At 36.3% G+C, this 12082-nt stretch overlaps 1 protein-coding gene across 9 annotated transcripts in view; it reads left to right on the top strand.

Moving 5' to 3' along the window:
• The window catches only part of LOC100643406 (titin homolog), a 74885-nt gene that overhangs the window by 6896 nt on the left and 55907 nt on the right, over positions 1–12082 (top strand). For all 9 annotated transcript variants that reach the window (XR_007224527.1, XM_048407041.1, XM_048407037.1 and 6 more), the window contains 10 exons: positions 4608–4905; positions 7402–7582; positions 8333–8583; positions 8764–8908; positions 9150–9362; positions 9741–9923; positions 10007–10204; positions 10890–11026; positions 11124–11460; positions 11590–11874. Coding sequence is in view for 8 of the 9 variants with exons in the window: in XM_048407041.1 (XP_048262998.1) it covers positions 4608–4905; positions 7402–7582; positions 8333–8583; positions 8764–8908; positions 9150–9362; positions 9741–9923; positions 10007–10204; positions 10890–11026; positions 11124–11460; positions 11590–11874 (2228 nt within the window). In the remaining variant the exon portion in view is untranslated. The remainder of the gene's footprint in view (positions 1–4607; positions 4906–7401; positions 7583–8332; positions 8584–8763; positions 8909–9149; positions 9363–9740; positions 9924–10006; positions 10205–10889; positions 11027–11123; positions 11461–11589; positions 11875–12082) is intronic.

Genomic DNA, 12082 nt, shown 5'->3' with positions numbered 1-12082 from the left:
CGTGTATTTTGTACATTCTTACTGGTTAAAATTTACAATGAGTGTACGAAGATCCGTAGTCTAGTTACCCAAAGCGAAATTCTTTACGTCCATTTGGTTTCTCCTTTGTTTCGTTTGTTTGCATTAGCAGAATCTAGGACAATGTGCTCGAAAAATGTGGAATTTTATTGATTAGATAGTTGGATTCTATTCTGTAAGTGGACTCGTATTAACGTTATTAACTCTAATTTTTTTTAGTGAAGCTAATAACGGATGCCTCTAAAAATCGTCGTACTATTCTCGAAAAGTTTCCTCGCCATAGCTGCATGTCACAGATTTGGTTCCAATTTCTTGGTAATAAAAATCATCAACGATCTTTGCTATATAAAATCGAAAATACAAAGCGAAATTAGGCTATAATTACCGTAAAATTAAAGGTCCTAATCTGTTGTGATTATCTGCGACTCCAGATACTAATCGAGATATTTTACGGCTTAAATTCTTCCATCGAGTTTCAGTCGTCCATCGTAGAACAATTATACTCATCATTCGATTCATTCAATTACAAGCTGGATACTATAGAAATATCAAGATGGCTATCGTCGAGTATGCGATCAAAATTAAATGCAAATAGAGTTTCTATTCTATAAAATCCTATTCTTATAAACATCAACGTAAAACGGATAGAAAATTCGATGTTAAATCGTATTAGAGAAACCTTGAGTTTCGGTTTGGTTATGCGAATAACGCGAGTCTTAGACGCTACAAACGAAGCTTATTTACACGATACACGAGCTTCTTTCACTCATAAACACCCTAAGTATATACATCGTGCGTTTAACGAAATTTTATACCGTTTTTACAAAGTACCTCGTGGTATCTTGAATTTCGAGCGCTCTAATAGGAAAATTTTGCGTTCCTATCGTCCGAAGGTATCTAAATAAAAATCGGTTGCACGCTTCCAACGTATTTTCGGCAAACAAATGATCTAGAGCGCCTCAAACTCTTGGCATTGCTCTACTGCCCTATTTTCGTCGTGTTTTTAATCAAGCGTGTATGCACGACAGCGAGAACTTTGTCGATCTTGTCGAACTTTGTTCGATCGTCGCGAGATCGCGGCAACTGCGAGTATCGATCGAATTTTTCGCAGGCCGTGTTACAGCGTTCGAATCACTGAAATATCTCGTAACGATCTAGAAATACCGTAACGCGAGAGATCAGTGGTGCAACCACGGCGTGTGACTGACGTAAGGGAATTAGGTACGCTTTGACCACGACGTGATACTTCGTCTTTTCCATTTTCCTTCCACTTGCGTTTTCTTCTTATCGTTATGTCGTTTCGACTAATGTCAAATCTCTTGACAGGATTCGAATATATTTACTTGCCGTGATGTGCACGCAACGATGAGGTATTTATGGAATTATTAAAAAATTATTTTTCCCTGTGAAATTATTTTTCTTTGTGAATGAAGTAAGGTATAACAGTAATTTTTTTTGTTAAATAGACTTATTTTGATGGAAGATTGACACGAACTTCAGATGTTATTATAGTTAATGTCTAGAACGTCTATGTTTGTTATTTTACTTAAGTTTAATGCGAACCTTTATGTTACCTTAGAATTTATATTATAATTACTTGACATAATTGTACCATTGCAAACAATTTATTAATTAATTCGGTGTTTCTTCTCATTTATTTGGCATCAAGGTGTTACATATTAAATAATTGTCATTCCTAGATAAATAAATAGCCTTTCTTCTCGAGAATTCATAGCTGTTTCTGTAAAAGCTCTGAAACAGAATTAGAAAATTTCTAATATAGTATTTAGTTACGTTATTTAATATATCAATAGAATAAGAAACTCCTCGTTACAAGATTAAAATAAAACAAATGTAACAATTGGAACACGCATATTTGGCGTCTATGAGAGAAATTTAAGCAAGTAGAAACCTACAGAGTGTACATAGTATGCAAATATCGTAGTCACAAGAATATAAAGTTACATAAACAACGTTCTAACTTCTAGTTAAAATAAATCGCTTAACTAAAACTCTAGGTTAACAAACCAATTAAACTACAGATCTAAACCTACGCGCAAACACCAAACAACCAGGTTAAATTCTTCCCAATTTCACGAATTGTCCTCCGGTCGCATAATATTCCAAAAAGTTCGTGCTATTTTCTGTGAAAATTCCATCGGTTTTCCATTCTATTTGTTTTCACTGCGAAGTTCCTGCAGCTTTTGAAACATAAACGACGATAAGATCGATCGATATTATGGAACGCGTAATCTGTTTCACGGTTAGGCAAAATAGATATTGCGTCATCGAGCTTGAGCGCGCGCGTTTCACCGCGTCGTCGTCGAGGAGGCGCCCATGCACGCGCCCCGAGCTTGCAAAGGGTTGCGCTTTTCAATATGCGTACATATTGCGCAAGCAAAGATTTTTTCACTATGACTAGTGACCACGAATCGAGCTCGCTCGCAAACGATAGTCGATCGTTTCGTTCAGACGGCGAAGAAATAAAAGATAGACGAATACGAGGGTCCGATTGGACTTCGGCCATCGCCCTGACAAGACACACAAATTGGCATTTGGATATTGCAAAACCGACCTCGTTTCGTTAGAAAGTGTTCCTCTTCGCTTTCTCGCTGGCAGTCGAATCGTCTGTGTTTTCTTTTAAATCAGAAGTTCAGGGGACAAATGGCACGAGTGACGAAACTTTTAATTTAAGAAAACTCCGAGCAAAGTTCACTTTAGCAAAGAAATCAGTAAATCTCGAAGCTTTTAATCGTTGATGATGACATGGTACTACACGTAACCATCGTTGAGAAACATGAAAAGTCGATCCTTAAATATTAATTCGTCACATTCGAAACTTGTAATTTGTAAAGCATAGTTTTGTCGAAAACAAATTTCGGGGTTGGAAACATATCTGACGGAATATCTGAGAAATTATCGGATTTAGAGAAATGATTCGAACGTAAAAATTTAGACCACGTGAATAATATTTTAAAGAATTCATTCGTTCAAAAAATATAATAAAACTTACCGTGTTTCTGCCAATTTTTGCTATAAAATGTTTATCCATTTTCGTAAAAATTTACGCGTACAAACTTCGAACAATTATACGAAATACGAATAAACTGGAATTTACTCTTTCGGCGTTACGACAAACGTCGTTTATTATCATATGAAATTATTTTTGTTTATGTTATACAAATGAAATCACTAGCCATGCATGATCGTAAAAATTGTAAAAATTCGAACAGTTTGTGACCTTCTACGTGATTATAACATAGCGTCCAATGTCTCGTTAGTTTTTCTTCGAGCAACCAAAATTAGTATCCCACGTAATGGTCAAATAGAGATTGATGCAAGTCGTAAATGCCGAAATTGTGCAAGACGAGGAAGCTGGGAATGTTGGAATGTTCGCATAGGGTGTGAATTCGTTTCCGCCAGTCTGTTGTTTCAATGTACGCGATTCGTTCCAAAGATATTTATAGAACGCCCACGTATACCGAGAAGTCGTAACTCACTCGCGTTATCTGCGTACCTGTCTGTGATGATTCTGTGAATGATTGGATAATTGTAGAAAAGAGGAGTCAAGGGTTATCAGACGATCGAATTGAATCGTAAGACATCTAAAGATTTACGATTAGTAGAAAATAGAGACGAAGAACGATGACGATGACTGAATAGTATCGTAACGAAGAAAGACTAACTGAATTAAAATATGAACTTTTGCTACTTCTTTTTATATCTGAGTTTGTCCCTGTGTATTGCTACGTTTTCAAACGTTCGGGCAATTTTCTAAAATAACAGAACTCTGTTAGAAGAATTGTGATAATTAGAGATTTTTATAATATTTCGGATTGAAGCGCGTTGGAATAAAAATCGAATGAACGAGCTTATAACGTTGTTCATGAAATACAAGTTGAACGAGTGAACATATGCAGGGTGGGCCACGCAGTTGGGTCGCACTATAGTTTCGATTTCGTTGAAGATAGCGATAAATCGTAGTGAGTACAATGGAATAACATGATAGGACCTATGCTCGTATTAGGTCATCCCATAAGTTCGTGCCGTTTTTCGAGCGGTTACATATGTTAAGATTGTTTACATACCTTTCAGTTTCATGAAAAAATGTAATCCCCCTCTCGTTGTACAACTTCTTCCCATTTGTCATTATTCCGTCTCGATAAAACTTCTCTTGTTTTTCTTTAAAATATGAAATATATACAGAAAGGTCGGCACGAACTTATGGGATGACCTAATAGATATTCGCTGTTTATCAACGAAATCGAAACTACAGCTCAACCCAATTACATGGTTCACCCTGTATGTCTATGGATAGAATGCGTAAATGCATTTATTTTCTGATAGTTTATAAATATTTATCTTTAACCGAATATCAAAACTACCGCTAAAATTATTGAATGGTTGGATAAAAAATAAAATCAATATACGTTACTATTATGAAATAGTATACTAGCAAATTAATATACATTAATTAATGTAAATTTCCATATATATCTTACTTATTATATTTATCTATTATATTAATTTATATTATATATTATATTATTTTACGTACGTTAAGTGGCAAAACTCCAATTTTATTGTAGGCTACGCGGAGATGTACCGATACCATCCGATCGATATAGAGTACAAATGAGAGGCAACGTCGTCCAGTTGACTCTGAAGCAATCGCAAAAGGACGACACAGGACACTATGCTCTGGTGGCTACGAGAGTTGATCAAGGATTCGACAAAGGATCTTCCAAGAAAATTCACCTCAGCATCGATGAAGCTTCGGAAGAGGGTGATCCACCAGTCTTCTTACGAAGATTGACAGATCTTGCAGTTAAAGTTGGCACCAGGACCAGATTCCTCGTGGAAATCCGGAGTTCGACCACACCGCAGGTAATCATTTACATCGCTATATTGTGCTGATCACTCAATTCTTAACTACTATGATGAAATAATAAAGTATATAGAATTAAGTAAATTGACGAATATTATGACAGTTAATATTACGTAGTATCTACTTGAGATTGAAATAATGACAGTTCCTAGGTCTTCTTGCCCAGTTGGATTAATATTGTCGGTGAAATTTTACAAGCTATAAATATTATTAATCTCTTTGTAAAACAGTCAACAACTTTGGTAATAGAATAAATATAATTATACAAGTGAATTTTTCCATCTGTAAATTATCCAATTATCCTACTAAGGACGTAAATAAAAATGGAAGTAAAACTGATAATGCGAAGTTAACCATCATCGTGATTTCTTTATCTATCCATTTAATTAATCCGTCTCAGCGAAAACAGATTACGCAACAAATTATCGATAAAGTGGAAAATAATCCTATAATTTTCTAACAGACACGCTGAACCATACCACACGATAATATTCAATTTTTACAAAATACCATGTTGAACCTATTCTTCTCTGACAATATTAGCTAAGACATTCGCATTGTTGAAAATTGTCCAGTCCATGAGATTGGCCATATTTTAATCGTTCTAAACAATTTACTAAGAAAACACAGGTCAACGATGAGCACCGGTAATCTCGCGGTAAACTTGTTAAACAAGGAAACAATTTTACCACACGTTCAATACCAAAAATCAGGAGATCGATCGACGAATTGAGATTCGAATAAAGAAGAAGCCTGGTACGTTCCAAAATTGGTAGACAAAATTGGTAGACGAAATTGGTAGGCAGAGGAATCCGTGCCAACGTCGGTGATTAACCCGGAAGGGCTGAGTCGAAATCAACCGGTGACTTATTGCAACGGATTTCTGTTGGTTCTTCTATGGCCGACAGCGGACGAAGCGGGAAACGCGCGCTAAAAGGGAGCCAGCCGAGGTCCATGACCCGAGATTCAGAGACGAAAGGTAGAAAACGAAGATCGTTACGCGGTCCTGTGCGTCGTATTACGACTATTATTACGCGCGCGCGTATACTATGGCCTGAAACTATGCCCGCAGATCGGCTAAATCTGCGTGCGTTCTGACTGCTCCCCGAGAGCCCGTAAACTTTCGAATGCTCGTTTTTCGCACGGTGATTCTCTCTGACCGGGTTGCGTAACGCTCGAGGGAAGAGAATCTGCCACGAAACGGTCCCGGCGGAATTTCTCGTTGAAATTGCGAGGGCAATTTTGAAATAATTGATGCGGTCTTTGAGATTAAAACCGAGACGAATAACTTTCAAATGTGGAATTTTGGTGCTGACTAGTGTCAGAAATAGACTATGTTTGTCATAAATAATAATTATTAAAATGTTGATTATCGAGTAGGTTGAATGTATTTATTTAAATAGAATAGGAATTATATGTTCGTGTGATTTGTAACTATTAAGAATTGACTATCCATTTGTTGAACAGGTCTAAAAGAAAAATCGGACTTTACTTTCTCCTACTATTCGAGATTTCATATATCTTTCAGATGAATTTTCATAGAATTAGAGAACAGAACCGCGATGAAATAAAAATGTAGGTTAATAAAAGATAGATGAAATAAATTGATGCTGATATTAGCAGTACGAGCGGCCAGTTAGGGTTGTTATAAAATGCCGAGGACTATCAAGAATTTCTATTCCTCTAGAATCATTAATCTGCTACACACATACGTCAGTACCATTAATACTGCGTTTAAACTTTTCAAAAGTATTCCGAATTTACAAAGACGTTCCTGTTAATTTTCTAGCTGTAATGACATTTCATAACTAGAGAATAGTACAAACTTCAGAATAAAAACAGCCTTTCAGATCCAAGGATATAACTCTCCTAAGATTAGCTTTGAAGTTGAATTTTTACGTTTTCCTATAGAAGCAAAGCAACATTTTAATATATTCAATATTTCTCTACAATTATTAAAATGACGAATAATACGGGTTCAGCTACAAAATTAAATAAACAAACAGTATGCTAGCGCGTACAACAACGTACTGAATCTTAAACTTGCTTTCCCATGAAAAATTTAAAAAAGTCACTTATCGTCTTCTTCTTTTGTAATCTTCATATTTTAAATTGAAGTATAAAGTACAATCGATTATAATTTCCCCTATCCTGTCATAAATAAAATATACCCTATCTTAGAAAAAATATTGATTACGGACGACTAAGTAGAATATTAATTACAGAGGATTACGTAGGAGACTGATTACAGAGGATTAACTATAGTATTGATTACAAAGGATCAAATAGAGTATCGATTGCTCATAATCGATATTATATATAAAATAATATTATATAATAAATAATAAATAACAAATAATCATAAAAGTATTAAGTAGAACGAATCTTCCTGTCGTTCGTTTTCTCTGAAAGCACGTATCGTTTGATTTGTTGTTGGCGTCAGCAGACTTGTCGCGGCTTAAATCTCTCAACGATTCGTTGTTGTTGAATTCCAGATCACTTGGCACAGAAATGCCGAGCCGGTCCACGCGGGTTCAAGATTCTCTTTCGTCCACGAGGGAAATTTCTATTGCGTGGATGTGGCACCTGTCACGGTCGAGGACGAAGGACACTGGACCTGCATGGCGGAAAATCGAGGCGGACGATCATCCTGCACCTCCCGTCTTACCGTAATCGGTAAGAACACGTGTTCCTGTTTAAGTCTGAATTCGATAAAATTACGCGAGTGTCCTGCGACTCCGGAATTTCCGGAACTCCGATTCGTCGCGGCTGTCTTCTAGACAAAAATAGATACGAGCCGTACGTGGTCAGCGTTTTGGCATTCGGACGGAGAAATAGTGAATTTTGTTCGAAGGTGCTAGGAAATTCTTCGAATGACCGTAACTTTCAATATTTATTGCTTTTTCTTTAACATTTTTAAATCAAATAAGAAGAAATATGTTTGAAAGTGCGATCTTTTTGCCTTGTAGCTTTCATTAATTCAATTTAATGATGTATTGTTAATAGAGAGTTAATAATAATTTGTTAATTTAAGATAATGGCTCCTTTTCTAACAGAAAATTTTTCTTCCAAATAGATTTTTTGCATAATAAATAATAATTACATAATTACTACAGGAAAGGAATATTCCGAGTAACTATGTATAGTAAACAAGAAAACAATCTATCTCTATCTTATTCAGTTTATTAAATCAAACTTATGTTGATTATTAACACTGTAAGTATCATAATTTTTGTTGGAATCTTTTCTTCTGGACAAAAATTCCTCTTAAACGTATTCGTTTCATACCCTAAATACGACCTTTGATGAATATAGTCCTTTCTGTATCGCGTGTGCGTACTTGGGTCGTGTACTATGAGTGAACCATGCACTTTCTTTTTATAATTAATTCTCTCATTCGATTTGTTTTCAATTTTTAATCTACAGTTCCAAAAGCGTACAAAAGGCCAGAATTCGTCGAGGAGCTTCGAGCTCTTCTTACAGAGACAGGTACGGTGTCCTTGGAGTGTAAAGTAGTCGGTGTACCTACGCCGGTGCTAAGATGGTTCAAGGACGACAAAGAAATCAAGGCTGGTGATGTCTTCGCTTTAACTGCCAACCTCGATGACCCAACCTCCCTTGGCATTTATACTTGCGAGGCAGTAAACTGCATGGGAATTGCTTATTCTTCTTCAAAAGTAAGCGAGCTTAAACAATATTATACCGTTATATTACATTTTCTTATGTTGTATTATATACGCGTATATTTTTATTATTATATTATATTTAAAAGTTTATGCTTTTCTCATTAATTGCCCTTGTTTTCAGAAAAGAATTTTCACGACATTCGGACATATACACGAAATTTATGTTTTTAGGTACACGTGGTTGGGAAAGGCAGTAGGGAAGGTTCGTTGAAGCCAGCGGATTCCTTAACACCATCCGGTCCTCTTCCTACTTTCACGAAGATTCTGCAGGACGAATGTTGCAGGATTGGGGACACTCTCCGGCTTTCTTGCCAAGGTATAACTTTTGCAATTTCTTTTTCTCTTATTTGTTTTTTTTTCTATCAATCTTATCCAGTTATGACGATTATTTCATATTCAAATTATCACATTTCATTTCTCCATTTTCTGCTAGGTTTTAAGGATCGTAAAATACACACATACTCGTACATCTATGTAAACCTTCTCTTTCCTTATTCGATATTAAATAAACGATGCGACTAATCGTTGAAATGATTCAATTTATTACGATGTGACAGTTCAAGTACCACCATGGCCGAAAGCAATTACGTGGTACAACAAAGAAGGACGCATCGAGCCGAGCGAGAAATACCACGTGATGGAAGATGGCCTTGGTGGATATTTCATAGAGGTAAGCCCTGTGGAAGCCATGGACGAGGGTGAGTGGAAGTGCGTCGCTACCAGCGCTGAGGATATGAAACAGTTTACTACTTGCTACGTTGCAATGTCCAGTAAGTGGAACACTAACACTTTCTTCACTCGATGCATTTAACTTAATTTGATTAAAATTTGCCAATTTTCTTATTGTAACTAAAAATTTAATTGGAATTAGAATTAGAAATAAAACTACTTGAATTTTCACTATTAGGCAATTTCGAGAATCAATTGATTCAATCGTATTATTGGGTTGGCAACTAAGTGATTGCGGATTTTCTCATTAGGTGGTATTGACAAAATCCGCAATCATTTAGTTGCCTAATAAGAAAATGAAGATTTCTGAAACATCTTAAATCTTTAAATCGTTCAAAGGTCGATTCGTTGTTAATTGATATTTAAATGGCACTGGAGATTTATCGTCAGATCGTGTAATTAATTTTTTATTCGTCAAGTTCCAAAGAACTACAGGAAACCCCGCTTCATGGAAAGCTTGAAAGCTGTCCTGACAGAAGAAGGTCTGGTGTCCTTTGAGTGCAAAGTTGTAGGATTCCCCACGCCATTGCTGAGGTGGTTCAAAGACGGCCAGGAACTAAAACCAGGAGATGTTTATCAATTAACCGGGACCAACTCCTTAGGTATCGATCGTACAATCTGAACATCCAAATATTTGATTTTTTATCGTTTCTTTAATGCTCGTAAATATTCGATTTCGTACCAGGATCCTATTGTTGCATCGCAAGAAATTGTATGGGAGAAGCAAAAAGTACAGCCGAATTAACGATCGAAGATATACAAAATCAATTAAACGAAGAAGAACGTCTGCAACTTTTAAGCACAAATCAGCCGCCCATTTTCATCAAAGGTCTTAGAAGTTGCGAAGCGAGAATTAACGAAGATTTCCGATTTACGGTGCAAGGTAATTGCATGCAAAATTTAATTTATTATCTTAATCTTTGACTTAGAAGACACTATTACGAATGAAGCACGATTACATCTTTATCACGCTACAATTTTCTTAAAAGCATCAAGGTAATTGTCAAAAATCATTTTGCCGTCAATTCTGTATGACTTTCCAAATTTCTTACACATTTCAATACTTGCATTATCACAGCTGTGAAAAGCAAGATCGTCATAGATAACGAATTTCACGTTACGAGTAAAAGCATTACTAAACCTACATCAACATATTAGGTTGTCCGGAAAGTGTCTTTCCTTCGCAAACGTGTATTTTACAACAATGCAGCTTCACACAAACGTGAAAGCAAGCCCGTGAAATGTCACGGTGTTTTCCTCAACAGAAGAAAATGGATCGTACGTGGTTCGACAGAATAATATAAAAGAAAAAACCTTGTGCTTCTATTATTTCCTCAGAAAACGAAAGAAACTTTTCGGACAACTTAATACGCGATATTTATATCAGAAACTAAACTTCTTAAAGCTATCAGAAAAATATCTTCCTATGCTGATATCATATTGTCGTAAATTCTGTACGACTTTCAACCTTTTAAACGTTACGGTACACTATCATAGATAAAAGACGGGACTGTCATCGGTAGAGAATTTCAAGTTACAAATAACATTGGTCTGTGTAAATTTCGCAGTCAGTATTTCGCCCGAGCCAAGCCTAGCTTGGTACAGGGACGACCAGCCAGTGGAGGAGAGCGAGAAGTACCAGGTTGCCAAGGAAAATCTTGGCACTTGCCATCTCGACGTACAAAAGCTCGAGTTTCTCGATCAGGTGAGTAGTAACTGTTTACAAAAATAAGAAGAAGACAATGTTCAACGTTAACAGACTAAATGGACAAATAATAATCGTTTCCGATGTAACGATTTAGGCCGAATGGAAGTGTGTAGCTTCCAACGATCACGGTCAAAGCGTCACTTCCTGTTTTCTCAAATTAATCATTCCCAAGCACTACAAGAAACCCAAGTTTCTTGAGAGTTTGCGCGCCATATTATCGGAAGAAGGCGCGGTAAATTTAGAGTGCAAAGTGATCGGTGTGCCTCAACCGATTCTGAAATGGTACAAGGATGGAGTCGAGTTAAAGCCAGGAGATATTCACAGGATCATTTCTGGACAAGATGGCACCTGTTGTTTGGGCACTTACACCTGCGAAGCGACAAATTGCATGGGAACTGTCAGCAGTTCAGCGTCCCTTCTTGGCTTCGAAGGTATCCTAATTATTGTAATTAAGGATCATTTATCAGATCGGATGAAGTATTTTTAGCAACAGCAAATTCTTTATGACTATGAAAAATTCACTAAATATGTTGCAAATCCAACAAATATATGTTTCATAGATAAACTCCCGGTTCAAAAAGAAGCGAAAGAACCACTGTCACCGAACGGTCACGAACTCGCTAGGAACTTGTCACTTTCAACGATTCACGAAGAAAGAACGTCCCAGTTATACGATACACCACAAACCGATCATTCCGTCACGTTGGACGATCGAGGAGAAGTATCCTTCAGTTTCGATGGTAAAGAGGTTTCCGTTAGCTTATACGAAACACCTGATCTCACTGAGGAAGAAGCTCTTCAGATCGTTGAGATGTACGCTGATCAATTATCTGAACACGTAACAGGTAAACTTCTATGCTGTGTAAAGTTTAATCTTCAAATATTTTATTACCGCCGTAATATAACAAAAGATATAGAACGCACCTGGAGGAAAAGGGTAGACTTTTATTTATTATAAATATAATTATGCGTATTACTTCATTTTTATGTTATTATTTTATGATAGTTTTATTATACGATGCTTTGTGACTCTGTTTTATTTATCTATTTTTC

The sequence above is a fragment of the Bombus terrestris genome, chromosome 7, assembly GCF_910591885.1.
Source record: "Bombus terrestris chromosome 7, iyBomTerr1.2, whole genome shotgun sequence".
Lineage (NCBI taxonomy): Eukaryota > Metazoa > Arthropoda > Insecta > Hymenoptera > Apidae > Bombus > Bombus terrestris.
This window is presented reverse-complemented; position numbering and strand designations above follow the sequence as displayed.